This window comes from Alosa pseudoharengus, unplaced genomic scaffold (genome assembly GCF_046254945.1).
Source record: "Alosa pseudoharengus isolate Yale_2024_CS ecotype anadromous, Long Island Sound unplaced genomic scaffold, YU_APseudo_1.1 YU_APseudo_1.1_scf_8, whole genome shotgun sequence".
Lineage (NCBI taxonomy): Eukaryota > Metazoa > Chordata > Actinopteri > Clupeiformes > Clupeidae > Alosa > Alosa pseudoharengus.
In genome coordinates, this window is record NW_027468870.1 from 28,981,626 (window position 1) to 28,999,376 (window position 17,751).

At 45.1% G+C, this 17,751-nt stretch overlaps 1 protein-coding gene across 2 annotated transcripts in view; it reads left to right on the top strand.

Annotated features, from left to right (window-relative positions):
• uvrag (UV radiation resistance associated gene) overlaps positions 1 to 14,909 on the top strand; it is an 88,989-nt gene extending 74,080 nt beyond the window's left edge. For both annotated transcript variants that reach the window (XM_076273928.1, XM_076273929.1), the window contains exons 14-15: positions 4,675 to 4,766; positions 13,864 to 14,909. In XM_076273928.1, coding sequence (XP_076130043.1) covers positions 4,675 to 4,766; positions 13,864 to 14,716 — 945 coding nt within the window. In that variant the 3' untranslated portion in view covers positions 14,717 to 14,909. The remainder of the gene's footprint in view (positions 1 to 4,674; positions 4,767 to 13,863) is intronic.
• Positions 14,910 to 17,751: the final 2,842 nt, after the last annotated feature.

Sequence of the window (17,751 nt, forward strand, 5' to 3'; positions counted from 1 at the left end):
TTAGTTAAAGTGAGACTCGCAGGCAGCAAACAGTGCTGCTTGTTATGCTTATACAGGACCTGACAACAATGACAATGACTGCGATGATACTGTATGATTTCTGTTCTGTTGCTTATCCAAAGCTTGCCGTGAGGTGCTCCGTTCCAGCGGTTTTGTCAGGGAAAAAAAAAAAAAAAACACTTGCACACGAGCACACTGAAGAAATGCATGATGCATGTAGCTATTGTGAGGTCGTTTTTGGAAGAGCCACAACTGTTTGTTGTGTTAGGTTTGTGTCCTTGTGCTTGAAGCAGCGTTGTTGTTCTTAACTGAAAGTGACACACGGCTCTCATTGCGCAGCACATTTGCAATTGTAATTGTGCACTGCTGTGCACAAGAGCTAGGCAAGCCAAATCTCAAACAGGCTCATGGAACAGAAATGTCTGAAATATTTGCGAATTAGCTGTGGTCTGTTTTGGATCTCTGGAAGAGATATGGATCATTGCTTTAAATCAGAACAGGGTTGTCATCTCTATCTATAGTTGTGCTTGAAATGAATGACATCATGAAGAACTGGCCTTCGCCTCTGTGACTATTACCCTCGAAAAGCTCATGTAGAATGTGATTGTATATTTGAAACAACTGGACGTGTGGTATGTAATCATATACATGATGGATCATTATATATACACAAATCCAGTCCCACCACATACTTTCCATCAAGATAGGGCAGGGAAGAGCTTGAGGCATTTTCTTTTGGTCTTGCCATTTCAGAGCTGCCTGAAACCTTTCCCCTGATTTAGATCTAATCATCATCTTTGTCATAGAGGACCCCTTCAGAATATTTTTTTTTTTCTACAAGCATTATTTAGGCCCTCTGCCAGGTTTAGGTGGTACATCCCAATCATATTCTATTGGCGGGTATTGATCTTGGCCCAGGCCTTAAAACCCTTTTCCTTGCGGTGTGTGTGTGGACACCAACCCTGCCTCATCATCTGCGCTTGGGGCCCAAAAGGTTTACTTTTATTTCCTGAATGAATGGCAGTGTTATTTGGGCGCAACATTGGCCATTTCATCACCGGTAGCGCCTTGGCTGGCTGCCCTGCCGCTGTGAAAGCGATCTGCATTTGATAAACCCCAGGAGCGCCCAGCGTCGGTCCGCACAGCCCAGAGAGAGAGGCACACACACACACACACACACACACACCAGCCCTTCCCAACCGTTCAGCGGCCCTCAGGAGAGATGGACAGGAATAGAACTCAAACACACACACACACACACACACACACACACCCCGAGTGTACAGTATGTGCACTCTCTGTCTCTCTCTTCTCCCACTTACACACACACACACACACACACACACCAAAGCCCTCTTTCTCTTCATCTATTGTACACATACAGACCCAGTGTCCTCTTAGACGTACACACACACACACACACACACACACACCTGCTGTCAAACCTTTTTTCCAGGTTGACAAAAAAGAAAGCTGCCTTCAAGTCTAGTCCTCAGTGCTTCTCAGTACTTGGCCTCAACCCCATCTGTGATGTTTTCAGTTCAAACACCACACACCTCCGCATACAGATTTTTATAGCTCACTCATCATGACCTACGACCTTATTAGCAGGGACTTGAGGTTTTGGGCCTGCTCACTAATCCCACACATTTATTTACAATTGTATTCATTCAAGGTGACTTCTGTTACTGGGAAAGTTATACTTTTAGTTAAACTTGTTATTGAAGTATGTTTCCAGGGAATGAAAGCCTGGTGTCATCACCACTGGTCTTCCTGAAACCTTGTCCTAACCTGTTGAGTCTATGTGCGATCATCACATCACCTTATCTCCCTGTCTGTCTGGTTTCATTAGAGTTCTGCAGGATGTTATATCACAAGGGTGCAGTAAGGATGTGTGGTGCTGGATCCACCAATTGGAACTCTCCGTGCGGCGGCTGCAGCCATGTCTGCTCCCATCACAGTCACCTGCTTCCCATTACCTCACTGGCCAGGCAAGAGCAATCAATCTTGAACAATGAAGACGTGCGAATTAAGTGACCCGGGGGATTACGCTGGACAGATTGTGCCTGTCTCACCTCTTCAGACCCTTGTGATGGATAGTCTCTGTGCGCGGGCTGTGGCGCTTCTCTCGAGGGATTACCTCTGTCAGGGAAGATTTAGCTGGTCTGGGAGGGACCCGGGTGACGTTAAAACGTTTGACAGGTGTGTGAGAGAGTGTGTGTGCGTGTGTCATGAGCCAAGTTAGCTGCCATGTTTGGTCTGTGATAGCAACGTTGATGATGAACATCATATTTGTGCGTTGAGGACGGTGAGGATGAAGTATGGTCGGACTTTCTGACGTAGTTTCAGGACTACACCCCCGAGTTGGCGTGTGCGTGTGCACTGCTGGAGCAGCAGGATGGGTTTCATGTCTCTGGTATTGGGTCAGTTTTAGTTTCTGCTCCAACTCCAGGTGTGTAGAGTACAATTCTCATTCTCTGTCTCTTGAGTGTTTTCAGTTCAGTTAAGCTTTATTAACAGGGAAAAAAAACTTTGTCAATGGAGAATACACAAAAAACACTGCAGCTGTGTGTGTGTGTGTGTGGGGTGGGGGGGGGGGGCGTGGGGAGGAGGCGTGTGTGGTGTGTGTGTGTGGGGGGGGGGCGTGTGTGGTGTGGGTGGGTGGGTGGGGGGGGGTGTGTGTGGTGTGGGTGGGTGGGTGGGTGGGGAGGAGGCGTGTGTGGTGTGGTGTGGGTGGGTGGGGGGGGGCGTGTGTGGGTGGGTGGGGGGGGGGGGCGTGTGTGTGTGTGTTGCTTATCACTAATCAGGCGTCTCCTCCCCCACTCTTCTAACCTCTCTGAACTGATAATTAAATCTGTCAAAAGTCCTCTTTTCAAACATGGAGAAAGAGAGAGCTTCACATTAAGGAAGAAACCTGTGCCAGATGTCTTTAGATTTTAATCGGCTGGTTAAAAAAAAAAAAAAAAACGGCAAAAAAAAGCTTCAGTGTGTGTACATAGCATGTCCTCACTGAGTGACCCACGGCAAAGTCTTCTTAAGCAAGTGCCTCCACTCGGCGGGCATATTGTAACGCTTTTTGGGCACTTATCGGGCATTTATTTTGGCAGAAATGCGTGTGTGCAAGGCATCACAACACCAACCTTGCTCCAGCGGTGAGATCACAACACATGATTGGCACGATGTATTCACAACACACCACATGCTAGGCACAATGTATTCACAAGTCGACTTTTTTGCCGCGGAAGGGGTGGGATATATGTAGACAACTGTCATATTAGCATTACAAACTAACCCCATGCATTTCTATGGAGGATTTTTGGAGTGGTGTGTCTCCTCATTACTGTAGAAAGTCTCTGCCCACGCTGCTTGATGGAGTTTTCTAGGGGAGCTGAGGTGCAAGTTCACAGAGACCCAGGTTCCATTCTGGCCCAGTGCCATGTCCCGATCCTACTCCCATCCCTCTCCCACTCATTTTCTCTTCATCTTCACTGTCCTATTAAAGCAACACCAAAGAACTTTTACTCTGTCGCACGCACGCTATTTGTTTATCCAGCACTGGCTTTGCAATTAACAATGTCCACAGACAAGGTAGAGAAAGTTGCATGATTTTATGGTAGTATGATGTATTGCGACATCAGATGCAAGTCAAATTTGTAGTTTCTTATGTCTCATTCCATCGAACTACAGATCCGCTACCCAATCTGGCAAACTTACATAGTGCGGTTATAGCCGATAGAGGGTCGCGAAGCGAATGCAGAAGTGACGTTTACCCTGTTACGACTTGATGAACCACTTAAACGATTTTGGAAACATTATTTTAAGGTACAACTCTTTGGTGTTGCTTTAAAGAACCTAAAACCTAAAAAGCACCATTTGAAGATCTATCAATCTATCTATCTATCTATCTATCTATCTCTCTATCACTCTTCTCTTTTGGACTTTTGGAGATTACCCCTACTGCCTGGAGGTGAATGAATGATAGCCTGACAGGAAGAGTGAAATCCCACTCTCTCTCTCTCTCTCTCTCTCTCTCGCTCACCACCACCCCATTCCTTTCTCTCTTCCTCTTTTCCGTTCCCACTATCTCCCCATCTCTCTCCTTCTCTCTTTCTTTCTTTCTTTCTTTCTCTGTCTCTGGCACTCTGGCATATTCCATAGAATACTGAAGAAGTCAAAGATTAAACTGATGATGTGTGATGTAGTCCGTTTGTGTTTTATTGAACACAGTCTACTAAGTATGTGGGATGTGATTGTTGGTGGAACATTGACCCGTGTGAAAATAAGAATTTGGACGCTCATGACATCTCACCTGCATGTCTTGGCGATGTTTTGGGCCGGCAGGTGGATCCAGCTTCGATCTTCTCTTGTCAAAATGTACGATTTCAACAGAAAGCAGTCTGATCTTAATCAACTGGAAACAATGGTGTGAAAAATGGTGTGAAAAACTGCAAAACAAAAGTGCCATTATAGTTTATCTGTGTTTTGTTTTACAAAAAGACTTAAGAAGTGGACAAGCTCTTCCAGGTGTTGGCTCGAGGCCTGTGATGTGGCTAGTGCAGAGCTGTCCCTGTGGTGGTTTTTCACCAGGGTGATGAAACCTTACTGGAAGGGATTCAGTTATATTCAACCCTAAAAATGTTTTCCTCTGTTTTGTTTTTCTGTTTGTCTCCCCAGTTGAGGTATCAACACGGTCTCTCCACTCCAGACCTTAGACAAACGCTACCCAACTTGAAAAACTTTCTGGAACATGGGCTGCTGGTTCGTTGGTGAGTGTTGCCTGCTTCAACAAGGGTGTGAAGATTTGACACTGACCAAAAACCCAAGAGCTAAAATGGTGAACTTGTTAAAATAATCTTCTTTTTCATCATTGAACATAAAAGGCAGCGCGAATGACTGTGAATGAAAATCAGCCTGAGAATTCACTTAAGTCAGTAATGATAACGCAACAAGGTAATCACAAAGAGCATAGAAATAAGACATCACCATCCAAATGTTTTTTGTGTGGTTGTGTTGTGTGAAATAGAAAAAGAATGTCTGTATTAGACAGAGGTCCATGGTGAGTCAGTCTTGCTAACCCAGGTCATGGGTTGTTTGAAAAACCAACACAACCTTTTCATGGTAGGGTAATGAAGGATTACATCTATGAGTAATATGTGGTAAGGTCAACTGCAGCACAAATAAAATGTTTTTAGTAAGTAACATTTGGACTCCACCTATGGTCTGGGTGATTGATGAAAACAACTTGCCACTCACAAACAAACCAATTCCTTGAAATGAAGGATAATACTCTACACTGTTTTATATTTATGGCCTGCACGTGGTACAGTTCATTAAAAATGTCAGCTTAAATGTTTTATGTTTATAAAACTGTCAAATGTGGAGTAAATATTTGAGTTTCTGCTCCACAGTTAAGGACATGAACTCTCTGTGGTCCTATCCTTAATTGTGTTTTAAAGGAATGTTCCTTCAAGGTGAATAGATCTGAGAGTAGCAGGGGACGAACTGTTGGCAGTATGTTTCCAAGTGAGGCCCATACTGTATATATTGTCCTCTGGAGTATGACATTTTATGCTCGCTGACCACAACACTCAGAATTAATACAATGCTCTGACAGACACACTCCGAAAGGATTCATTAATGTTCCCAGAGCTTTCCTCTCTCTTGACTCGTCAGGGCTGTGAGAAGGAAGCTTCTTTTATTCATTCAAGCGGGGTATCTTGGGGTCAGCCACAGGCCAGTTTACTGCACTGTTTAATTCAATAAACATTGTTTTTTATAAAGGAACCAATCCATGCAACAAGAAAAAAGGAGATAAAAAAACGATTCCTAATGCCTCTGTGAAAGTTACCTCTAATGGATTGTGGAAGTCCTTAAGGTGGACCAGATGAAAGCTTGACCCCCGTGACCTGTGGCCCAGGTACAGACAGGAAGGCTAAAGAGGAAGTGGAAGCGTAGCGATCACACGGCTGCGCTCGGAGCCACAGCCGAGCTCGGAGAGAACCGTGAACATCCAGATTCCGGCTGCCCTCTCTCCTCCTCACATCCCACATCAGCCACATTAACAGACTGGAAAATGCAAAACATGGAGAACTCATACTTACCGCACACTAGATAGAAAAGGCATCCAAGTATTATTGAAAAAATGTCAAGTGATTTGTCCATGTTTTTAAGTAATGAATTAGCATTGAATAAATAAATAAAAGGTCAAAGAAACACTCAGTGCACTGTTACCTGATAAAAGTATCCAAACACAAACATCAGAGGGAAGGTGCTGTTTTGAATGAAAGTTGTTGTGGGATCAGTCATGGTTATAATTAATAGATTTCAGGTGTGGTGCGGTGACAAATGGACGCTGTGGTGAATTAGCGTAGTTATGGGCAGTTTCACTCCATACTGAAGGATCTGGTTGCAGCCTTGAAATGAAATAAAAAGGAAAGTTGGTGGGTGAAGTAACTTGGTTAGAGAGAAAATAAAGTCATGAACTCTGAGATTTGCAATGAGTTCTTTGAAGGTCTAAATGAAAGTATGAGGAGTAGAAAGCGTGAACTATCCCATTTCGACTCTCCCACTCTACAGTCTGTTACTCAACACATCTTCTTACAAAAAGGCTTGCATAAACAAAAGGCATTTCCAGTGGCACAGAAAACAACATCGAGCTAATGGTAACTTGGGGACGGAAAAAAAAAAAGTCTTAAAATCAATATTTTGTAGACCGTTACCGTTAGTCCGATTCATTTTCATTTCAAAGTTTCTGCATTGGTTTTGAACGTTTCAACCAGAAACCCTCTAGGTACAGATTGAAAGGCTCTATAAAGCACAGAGAAAGTATAGGTGTATAAATATGTGACCGCATGGATAATATGTCACAATGTTGTAGGCTGAAAATTCCCAACCATTTTTATAACATTTTTAAATGATGTACATTTAACAAATTAATGACAAATAATGTTTTTTTTATTTAGGAAATATAATCTAAATGCGTACAGCTGCTGCTGCTTCAGTCAATATTTTGATATCAGATGTGTGCTTAAGGACATGTGTGCTGCTATTGGTATTCTTTATCTGCCAAATGAAACCAAAATAACAACAGCAACACATGGCATTTATAGAGCCCTTTCCCAGGCCCTCAAAATGCTTTACAGGGAAGTGGGAAACCTCACCTCAGAACCCACCTGGCCAGTACTGCAGTCACATCAAGAGATATCATAACTCCAGGAATGGACATGATTATTGTGCCTTGATAAAATAAACATGATTAATATGGCTGGTCAGTAGATCATAAAATCTTGGTTGCAGTTTTATACTCTACACTGTAACTTGAACCAGACACTGATAGGAGAAATGAATGTGTTTTAGGTGGTGTTTAAACGACAACGAAAACGATGCAAACAGTGATATTTTTCTGCGTTTGACCCTGTCATTTAAACGCAAACTCCGGGCTGATCGTTTTTTTGGGAAAACTTCAATTGCTTATTTGCGTCTAAACAGGTACAAACTGAGATTTATGTGACGAGGTGGAGATTTTTAGTCAGTTAAAAAGAGAAAGAGGAAGTGATTCGTTGCTGTTGCTATTTTCGGGATTCTGATTGGCTAACGTGGGCTTAAGCTTCTTATTACACTGCCACGTACAGGTTTGCCATGCTCTTGATAGCATATACCCGGGTTAGTGTAAATTAAAACTTTTCTGAAAACTGACAGGTGTGCACAATGTTATTTTTGAAAACGGAGAGGGTGAAATGTCCGTTTATGAAAATAGCTGGCCACGTGTAAACAGCCTTAAATGGCTGAATGCTGAAGGTATTCAGTTTTAATATTTTTGTTTATGCAAGAGCACAAGTAGTCAGTTTCAATAATTGTAAATTGCTTACTATGTATTATCAATGTTTAACCCCATATAGTCCTCGTAAATCATCTTAATCCTAACCCTGAGGCGAGCTTTAATGCTGTAACAAGTATGTGCTGTCTGTTTGTTGTGGAATAGGATTATGAAACCAAATATGTATTTAAAGTAGCCATGCTATTTAAACATTTCAGAAGAAGAAAGGAATGCATAATGGGGTTGTGTGATCAAACCAGTCAGTTGCAGCTAGAGAAAAAGGATTTAGTAGCAGTAAGGAACACCTTCCTCTGGGGAACAGCTTGAAGCCCAAAACGCCACTCACTAATAAATCTTGTTAATGGGAGGTACACTATGTGCAAATTTTTCTTTTACTCTCGCCTTGTCCCTTGCAGATGTCCCCCATGACCTGCAACAGAAGATCCCTCTTAGCTCCTCTTAACAGGAAGAAACCTTATCTCCATCGTCAACCCCGAGCAGTGAATTATGGAGTAAACACATGAATTTTTGTTGATGTTGGCTGCAGACGGCTTGTAGTGCCTTTCACCAGCCCCCCAACCCCAACCTCCTCCATCCCTCCCCTCGCGATCCAAAGCGACAATATCTCTTCCACTCCATGCTCCCCCTCTCAAACAGTCTCAATTCAGATAGTGTTTCCAGCATCGGGGGCCAGGCCAGATCCGTGAAATATGGAAGCATAAAGAAATGCATGACTGCAGGCAGCTGCAGGGAGTTACCCCGTGAAGAGGCTGAGGTGGGTGGAGGAGAGGAGAGGAAAGGATGCAGGCAGGCCTTAAGGGCTGCCCAGGGGCGGCTGCGGGGCCCAGGTCGGAGCGCCTGTGAACTCCCATACCTGCACCCCACTGTGCGTTCCCTCTCTAACTCTTCGTTTTATGGCCAATTCAACACGCGGAGCGGAGCACTCTCTCCACTGGCGGCCTGCTCTGTGCTGCTGAGGAGGAGGAGGAGGAGTGTTAAAGGGATCTGTTAGACAAGGAGATTAGCCTATTAATTTGATATGGAGGAGAAGAAAGGCTTTGAGGTTCTCCATGCCTGCATGTGAACAAAGTGGGTCGGGATTGTTGACCACATGTGTGGTCTGTTTTTTTTTTGCAGGTAGGTGTTTTTAAAGGAACCATATGTAAGATTGTGGCCAAAACTGGTACTGCAATCACTTTCAAATTACTGTACAGCGCTGTATCCCCTCCCCCTCCCCCTTGACTTGAGGTTGCCAACTCGGATGCCGAAACACTACTGACTTCTTGATTAGCAGATAGGTGGAGGGTTGCGCATGAGGCCAAAACACATCAGTTGAGGGCTGCAACTTCACTTTTTAAATGACAATATCCTAGCCGGACTACTGTTGTCAGTGATATAAGTATTTGAAATGAACATGATTTCTTAATGTCTAGTGACATATCAGGGCCATTTTATGATCGATTGAAGTACATTTCTTACATACAGTTCCTTTAAGTTGTTTTTTAAGAGTTTGGACAGTTGACAGAGGTCAATGGGACTCCTGGTAGCTGTAGTCAGAAACTAAACATTTAGGGCCAGTGTCCCAGACAAGGATTAAGTCTTAGTTGTAATCTAAATTAAATGAAAACTTCAATGAAAAACTCTTCTGAAGAAAGCTTTTAGTCTTAGAATTTGTGTGTGTGTGTGTGTGTGTGTGTGTGTGTGTGTGTGTGTGTGTGTGTGTGTGTGTGTGTGTGTGTGTGTGTGTGTGTGTGTGTGTGTGTGTGTGTGTGTGTGTGTGTGTGTGTGTGTGTGTGTGTGTGTGTGTGTGTGTGTGTGTGTGTGTGTGTGTGTGTGTGTGTGTGTGTGTGTGTGTGTGTGTGTGTGTGTGTGACAGAGAGAGAGAGCCATGGTCAATATAGAGCAGCGGCTGATGATGTTTTAGATGCTGAAGAAGCCAAACAGAATGGTGGCAGAACATCACAATCAGATGGAGCAGGGAGAAGTAGAGGAGGCTCAAGACAAACATGGAGCAACCAAAAGCAACATTGAGAACATGAGATCATAATTTCTCCTGAGAAACTCAAACAGCCTGCAGGGTTCGTGAAAAGGAGTCAAGTTGTGCGTTAAAACTGGCTCCTTGTTGTGGCCCCGACACCTTGGCAGGAGTTCCCTGTTTTGTAACCACCCTCCCAGCAGATCACATGGAGAGAGGGGTAAAAACAGAGGCCTCTGGGATAGAGCGGGATGATTAGACACAGCGCCCTGGAACGGAATCTCGCTGTGCTCCCAGGTTTGGAAGATTCCCTGGAGAACACAGCGCAGATAGCATCTGGAATCCTGGGGAACACTGCTGGACGATCTCATCACCTTCTCCCTCACTGTCTCGTTTTCACCGCCGTCCATTCTTCTCTTTTCTGACCACATTATCCGCAAAAAAACCATCATGAACATTTTTTCCTACATAGCCTACCAGCAGTGCATTGAAATATATTTCTGACTTACATGCGAGATTAAAATATTAAGTCATTTCCTGCTCTGTTCCAAGTTTCAAGACTGATCAATTCTAAATCGTCATGTCTCTATTTTATATTCTATCAGTGTTGTATCTGGATACAAAGTATAAATTGGGCTGAAAGTGATGATAAGCGGACATACCATATGCACATACCTTACATGTATATTCATGCATATGTATAGTACATTGCCTGACACACGCACACACACACACACTGGACCGTGTGGTGAATCAGGCGGGATCTGTGGAGCTGTCCTGTTAGATTTGCATCCTGAGCAATGAAGTGGTCCCAGAGGCCACTGCATGGACGTGCTCACTGCTCTACGCTCACATCTGGAGGAGCGTTCCAGCGGCCCGGTGCTGCACTCTCCCCAATTAATCAGAGGTCCTCGCCGAGCACCATTCTACACGTTCTGACCTGGAGAAACCCGCTCCACGCCGCACCTCGGTAACCTCAACTATGACATCGCTCTCAGTCACAACGTTCAACCTTCTCTGAGACTTTTCAGAGACGTGTGTCACTTTCAGTTTCATCTTTTAATACATGTGCTGGAACTTCACAGTGAGACTAAGGCATTAGAAGGCCCAACGGCATGCTTTTCCGTCTTGTGAATTTGCCCCAGAGCTGGATAGTTGAAACGGTATTTAAAAAGGTTCTTGGCTGCGGCTGTGGAGATGTGCTGCTCTCCGACTGGCAGAGATCTGACAAGGATACAGCTTATTATTTCCAGCCCTCTCTCTCTCTCTTCTTTCTTTCTTTCTCTCTCTCTCTCTGGAAGCCTGGTTGCGGTCTGAAGGTTTTTTTTGGAGGCGAAACGTCTACCTATGTGTAGAGTGTAGAAGAGAAAAGCAGGGAGACTTGCCAATACAGTTACATCAAAGCCCCAATCTTATCTCTGTTTGTTTGTTTTGGCCCACCAACTCCGACCTAAAACCACCACTCCCACGACAGGATCTGGATCTAAAGTTGACTTATGCCTTGAATTTGAGACAAGCCGGACCGGAGACATTGGAAATATTTTGTTTAGTAAAATTCCAAGACTGCTTGGAATATCAGGCGCTAATACTGGGAACAGGAGAGAGGGAAGTATGCCCTTTTCCCAGTGAAAAAATACTGTTTTGAAAGAGAAGGAGAGAAGAGAAGGGAGGGAATTAAATGAGTTTAAGCCACCTATGAGTGTCCAGGAGTTCATGTAATGGTCTGGGCAGAGCCCAACAGGTTGTTTGTCTGGTGGAGCAGAGAGAGAGGGGGGAAAGAGACCCCACCGCTCTCCATACCCCTCACACCAGGAGCATGCTGGGAGTTGGGGGAGAAGAAAGGACAGTTACGACAGCGTATAAATCTGTAGCCACCTGTGTGCCCTAAAACTGTGTAGCACGGGCACTCTGTTGCTCCCCGCTCTGGAAGCAGTCACTCTGTGGTGAAGGATCCAGACTCCTCTATACTTGTTCAAAGTGTGGATTGTAAGAGTCCGTTGTTTTGTCCTGTGGCTAGCTTGTTTAGGTGACATCTTAGGTAAACTTGTTTTGTAGAGTGATGTCCTGATCTCATTTCCCCAAAGGTGATGTGTGGCGATTTGCGCTGCAAATGTGTCTTGTTTTCTGTTTTCTCCCCTGATTCTAAGTTTGTCACTGGGGTACAAAGAGCTCACTGAGCGGGTCCATTTCTCCCCCTACTCTCCAGACATGAGGACCAGAGACGGAGCTCCGAGCAGCCAAATTGGCCATAATAAAAAGCCATGTGTAGAGGCCAGCAGAGAAAATGTGCTGCGTGAAAAATATTATGACAACTCGGGGAGGTTTGTCTGGCAATCTTATGCTCTCAGCCCTAAACACCTCCCTCTCCTTCTGCAGTACACATACTAACACACACAGTTACTGTTCACGTCCACTTTTTATCACACACAAACACACACACACACACACACACACGCACGCCTGCATTTGCGAACAGTGTGTCCGCCAACATACACATTTAGTTTCCTTGCAGGGACTTTTGTTTAGCCAAACATGATTTGATGCATGTTTAGAGTGATCCTTTCCCCCCCCCCCCCCTCCATTTTAAAAATGGATTGCTACAAATACCTCATTTTCACAGAACAGAAAAAAGACAACAACAGAGACCTTGAAAAGCTTCTCGTCTGTAGCCATATGTTTCCACTTGGGGGCCCTTCTCCAAAATGCTGTCGGGTCCAAATTAGGCAGGCTTAATTGGCCTTGGCCTCTCAGACTCGATGAGTTCCCGGGCATCCCTTTGAGTAGCGTGTTTGTGATTGTCTCTGGTTACTGGCAAAGGGACGGACGCAGCAATTGCTGTTTATCTGACTGTTTTCACATCCGTGGCTTTCTCTCCGCGAGGATGATCTCTGGCTGGTCGTAAATTAAACGATGTGTCGTCTTTGAAGTCATCTTTAATACCCATCCCATTCTGTTTTTTCCAAGACCATTACATGGTTTGTGAAGTTATGGTTTGATATTTTTTTTCTGATTTGCTTCTTGTGAAATATCTTGTATTTTTTATGTAACTGAAAACACAACGATCCCTTGGAAATCTAGTTTGTTTTTATTAATGGCAAAGCAATTCCCTGTTCAAATAGGAAACAGCAGTACAAGAAGGCATATATTTTTTGTTTATAAGAACCCTTATAAGCCTTATTATATTTCCATGCAAACGAGTTACTATTACACAGTTATTTTTCATATTGCCTGTGGTTTATGAGCAACCCCATCATAGATATTGATCCTGATTGTGTACTGGCCAAGTTAATGATCTTTTCCTTGTGAATTTTCAAGACAAAAGACTCTCATGAAACCTTTTTACTTTGAATGCCTTCCAAACGAACAGGCCCTCTGGTCAGACAGAAGACAAAGTTAAAGGCATAACTCTTTCCAATTAATCAAGGTCCATAGATCTCCTGCACCATAAGTGGTTCTGAAAGGAAGCTCCTTTCATGTCCAGTATGTATGACCTCATCAGCAGGAGACCATGGAATAGTAATGAAGGAGAACTTCTGTGACCTTCATCATGTCTGTACAGGGTCCAGGCAGGAGCCTACCCCCCGAGTCTTTAGCGTGAATGTGCACCATTAGACACGAGCAAGGCCAGGCTTAAAACAGTGTCCCAAAGACTGTCTGGAGAGATAATGATCCCCAGGTGCTGGCTCTGTCCTAGTCCCTCTCTGATCCTCTAGTTCTGCCTGTCACTTCCCTATGTTAGCTTATTTTCTGCCCTTTCTGTAGGATAAGGATGTGATTTTGAGTGTAGATGCATTTACTCTGTGTTAGGTTATTTACCTATATTTGCTTAAAGAACTTCATTTTGTGTAGCCTACAGTGTACCATTACTGGTCGTGCACAAAGATTTTCTATTTTCTGTATTGTAACCCCTAATGATGATGTAGACGGGTGCATAGAGTCTTTTTAAACATAACCATAACTCGCATCTCTCTCTCTCTCTCTCTCTCTTCCCATCTCACTGCCCGTCTTTCCCCCTCTCCTACTCTCCACCCCTCCTCTCTCTATCACTCTATCTTTCTCTGCCTTCTCCTAGTGACCGGTACCAGGTGTCCTCGTCCATCCCTGTGCCCATCAAGTCCCAGCTGAGTGTGTCCATGGCCTCTGACGTGCCCATGCACTCGCCGCCTGACTTGGATGGCTCCCCCGACCGGGCACTCCGTAAGCGGGCCGGCTCCGAGGCCGACAAGCCCAAGTACGAGAGCCCGCCGTCCAGCTACGACACCACCATGGCCCAGCCCACCACCGCCACCGTCCCCAACCCACTGGCAGCCGCCTCCGACGACCCTGACCAGGAATTGTCCCCCTCCTTAGAGCCGGCCATCGATCTGGCCGAAACGTTGGAGGCCCAGCCCGTGGCGGCCGAGCCGGACGGCCAGGAGGCAGCAGGGGCGGAGGCCGATCTGGAGAAGTCTCGTTCCCAGTCAGAGTCGACCGCCTCCGCCGACGACTCCATGGCGTCCACCACCCAACAACATCAGGTTGCCACGGCGACTGAGGAGACGGTCACCCAGCAGCAGCAGCAGCAGCACCCAGGCACCATGAACGGTTCGGCGCTGCTCGGGGATGGCCTGGCGGCGGCAGCACCTGCCCCGGCAGCAGAGATGTGCTGCTCGGTGGAGCGGGCGGAGGAGATCATGGGCACGGAGGCCCTGGGGCTGGGCATGGGCATGGGCATGGGGCTCGGCCTGAGCCTGGGCGCGGCCGGCCGGCTGGAGGACTTCCCCGGGGGTAACATCCCCGTGGAACACGCGGTAGCCGTGGAGTGCGATGACCAGGTGCTGGGAGAGCTGGACACGGCCGGCCTGGAGGAGTTCTCCCGCCGCATCTATGCGCTCAACGAGAACATGCCCAGCTTCCGACGGCCGCGCAAGAACTCGGACAAGTGACCGGCCCAGAGCCTAAGCAGCTGTAGAGGTCATGTCCTGGGGGAACCCGCAGAAAGACTGATACCATACCACATGATCATATATATGTACAGTATATATATATATGACGCTACTAAGACATATCTGACCAATTTGCACTTCTTTAAGCATTTCTATAATCATTGAAATTATATTAAAAGTAATGATGCTGAAAGGCCTGCTGGCTGTCATTTCTGGGTGCAAGAGTCAGGGGGTCTGGGGAGGGAATCCTGATAGCGGAGCGGTCGGAGTCGGCCTCCGAACCAGACTCCAGTCCGTCCCAGAGTCCATGCCCATGCAGGAGAAGTGCAACCGCAGAAAGGAGCTCCAGGGTGGTCAGAAATGGCTGGGTAGACATGGCGGGAGATTCCAGGAAGCTGCACATCCGTGTCCATCTCCCTGAAGCCGCAGTGGAACATGAAGGTCTGTGGCCATGGAATCCCTAAATGACTCTATAGTCTGTAAGACTACTCAGAAACCCTGTAGACCCAGAGAAAGGGGGTGGGGTGGTTGTATGTTAAATTATGTTGGAAAATAGCACACCTCTTTTTCAACTACATTCATCAGGGATAAGATTATTGTTTATTTTCTTTGTATATGCCCTTTTCATTTTTGTTCTTCTTTTTTTTAAAATGAAAACAATGAATTGGTACAGTTTGCCACATGAGCCCTTTATAGCAGATAACTAGTGCTAGCCTAATTATGGCCATGAAAACTTAAATGAAAACCAACATTTCATTTTGTCTTTATCATCTCCCATAATCATGCCTTCCATGATCCCCACAATGTTGCTTTGAGTCTGGGCCATTTCAGTCACGGGGAACCTTCCCTCAGTATGCAAGGCAGCTCTCTCAAGCAGTTGATTTGCTCCAACGTTAATGAAAGATAGCGGTGTGACACCTTCACAGGCACACGCATGAAAAAATCTGGAGAGAACCCACACATATTCGAATGTGTGATTGAGACTGAGTACTGTGGTTTCAGCGATCTATATGTATTTAAATATGACGTTGCCAGGAATATGGTGTTCATGAATGATTATATGACATTGTACATATAGTTTTATATCTGAGCATCTTTTATTATTAAATACCACAGTCCTAATTGCAATTGTGTCCTCCCTTAAGCAAAGCTTTCGTCGCCCATTTGTTGTCATGTTTTCATTTGTACATTTGCGAATGACGATTGATGTGCACGTGTGTGTGTGTTTGCATATGCATACATTTCCAGTAGATGCATAATTTTGAATGTATTGACATCTTGTGTCTTTACAGTGCTCTATCTAAGCTGGGTGGTTGTCTGTCCCAGTGCGAATGACTGGGGGAATAGGGGTGTAGGGTCTTTTGGACACGTACAGAGATACAGAGAAGGAGCAGAGCAGGAAAGTGACGTGGGCGTGTCTGTCATCAGCCGTATCGGACGACAACACCCTTGTCTGGGGTCAGACATGCGGGTGGACTCAGTTCATTAGCGGGCAGCAGAGCAGAAAACACTTTCCATATTTTACACACACACACACACACATGAGCGCACACGCTTCACCACGGAGATTGCATAGCTCATCTCCCTCAGGCCTCCCATCCAGATGTCGTTCAGGGATTCTCTTTGCATGCAGCATTCTGTAGGTTTGTTAGTGCTGATATACATGGTTGGATGTCAACACTATTCATATCATTTGTCATACATTTCTGGGGCTTTTTGCCATTATTTGGACCAGACACTAGAAATTGACAGGAAGTGAGTGGGAGAGAGAAATGGGGATGAGATTGGGACACGACCGCGGGCTGAACTTGACCTGCCCCTAGGTCCCTGTGAGCACTCAGACCTGTGCTTGTGGTCAGGATGCTGCCCTCTACACCACAGCTCCTCCCAGCAATCAGAATCAGAATCTTGTTTTTAAATCCCCCTACTTTCAAACCTATTTCACTGTAACTAACAATTGACAGACTATCCGACGGCTGTGAGTGTCAAGGTTTCAGTATGTGTTGGTACCAGAAACAGTTACTCACTCTCACAGGAAGTAACATTTTACAGTACTTTCTGATTGGTAATTTCTCCAGCGGACATAATCGGATTCAGAAATGTATTCAGTCCAGATGAAATGGTTATGGTTACGGTTATGGGATTTGGCAGACGCTTTTGTCCAAAGCAACATACAGTACAAATACAAAACAATATAATACTGAAATACCTGTAGTATGCCAGTATCCACACACACAAAAATCCTATAAAATTCATCCCTCATAAAATGTTTATTATTGATCACTTTTATTAAGTTTAGTTGTGTTTGACATTATGGTTTGTTTATTAGTTTTTAACATTTTGCACATTGCAAAGTGATAATGCCAAATGATGAAGCCAAGCGGGCTGAACCCTGCAGGACCAATTGGGGAACGTGTCAGAGGAGAGGGAATGAAGAAGAGAGGGATTCAGCCTGAAGAAATGAGTCCCTGGGAATGGTGTCGTAACCATGGGAGGGGACTGGGAGGGGTGACATTCCATTAGCGATACTTAGTTTTGTGTTGCTGTGAGAAAAGACTAAATTAGTTGTGTGACAAAAAAATAGAAATTAATTCTAAACCTCAAGAGCAAGTGTCAGGAATTTCTCCATTATTGTTTGGAATTGATATTGTGGTAAAAAATAGTGGCACACAGAGGAGAACGAGAAGAGGCTTTCTGGACAAAACTAAAGGAGGTGGGCTAAGCTGGCAGCCATTCTGTAACTCTCAGTCCGAATGAGCCCAGATGGCCAGAGGTAAAGCACCCAGAGCAGAGGGAAACTCTGGAAAGCAGCTGGAGGAGGAGAGTAGAAGCCTTCATGTGCTGACCTCACTGTCTCTATGCCTCTATGAACAGCAGGGGGTATACTGCCTCACTGCCTCTATGCCTCTATGAACAGCAGGGCACATAAACGCACCATCCCTAATTTGAAGCATGGTGGTGGTAGCATCATGCTGTGGGGAACTTCCTGATAGAAGGTCGACTTATAGATTTACTTTCCAGCAAGACAATGAGCT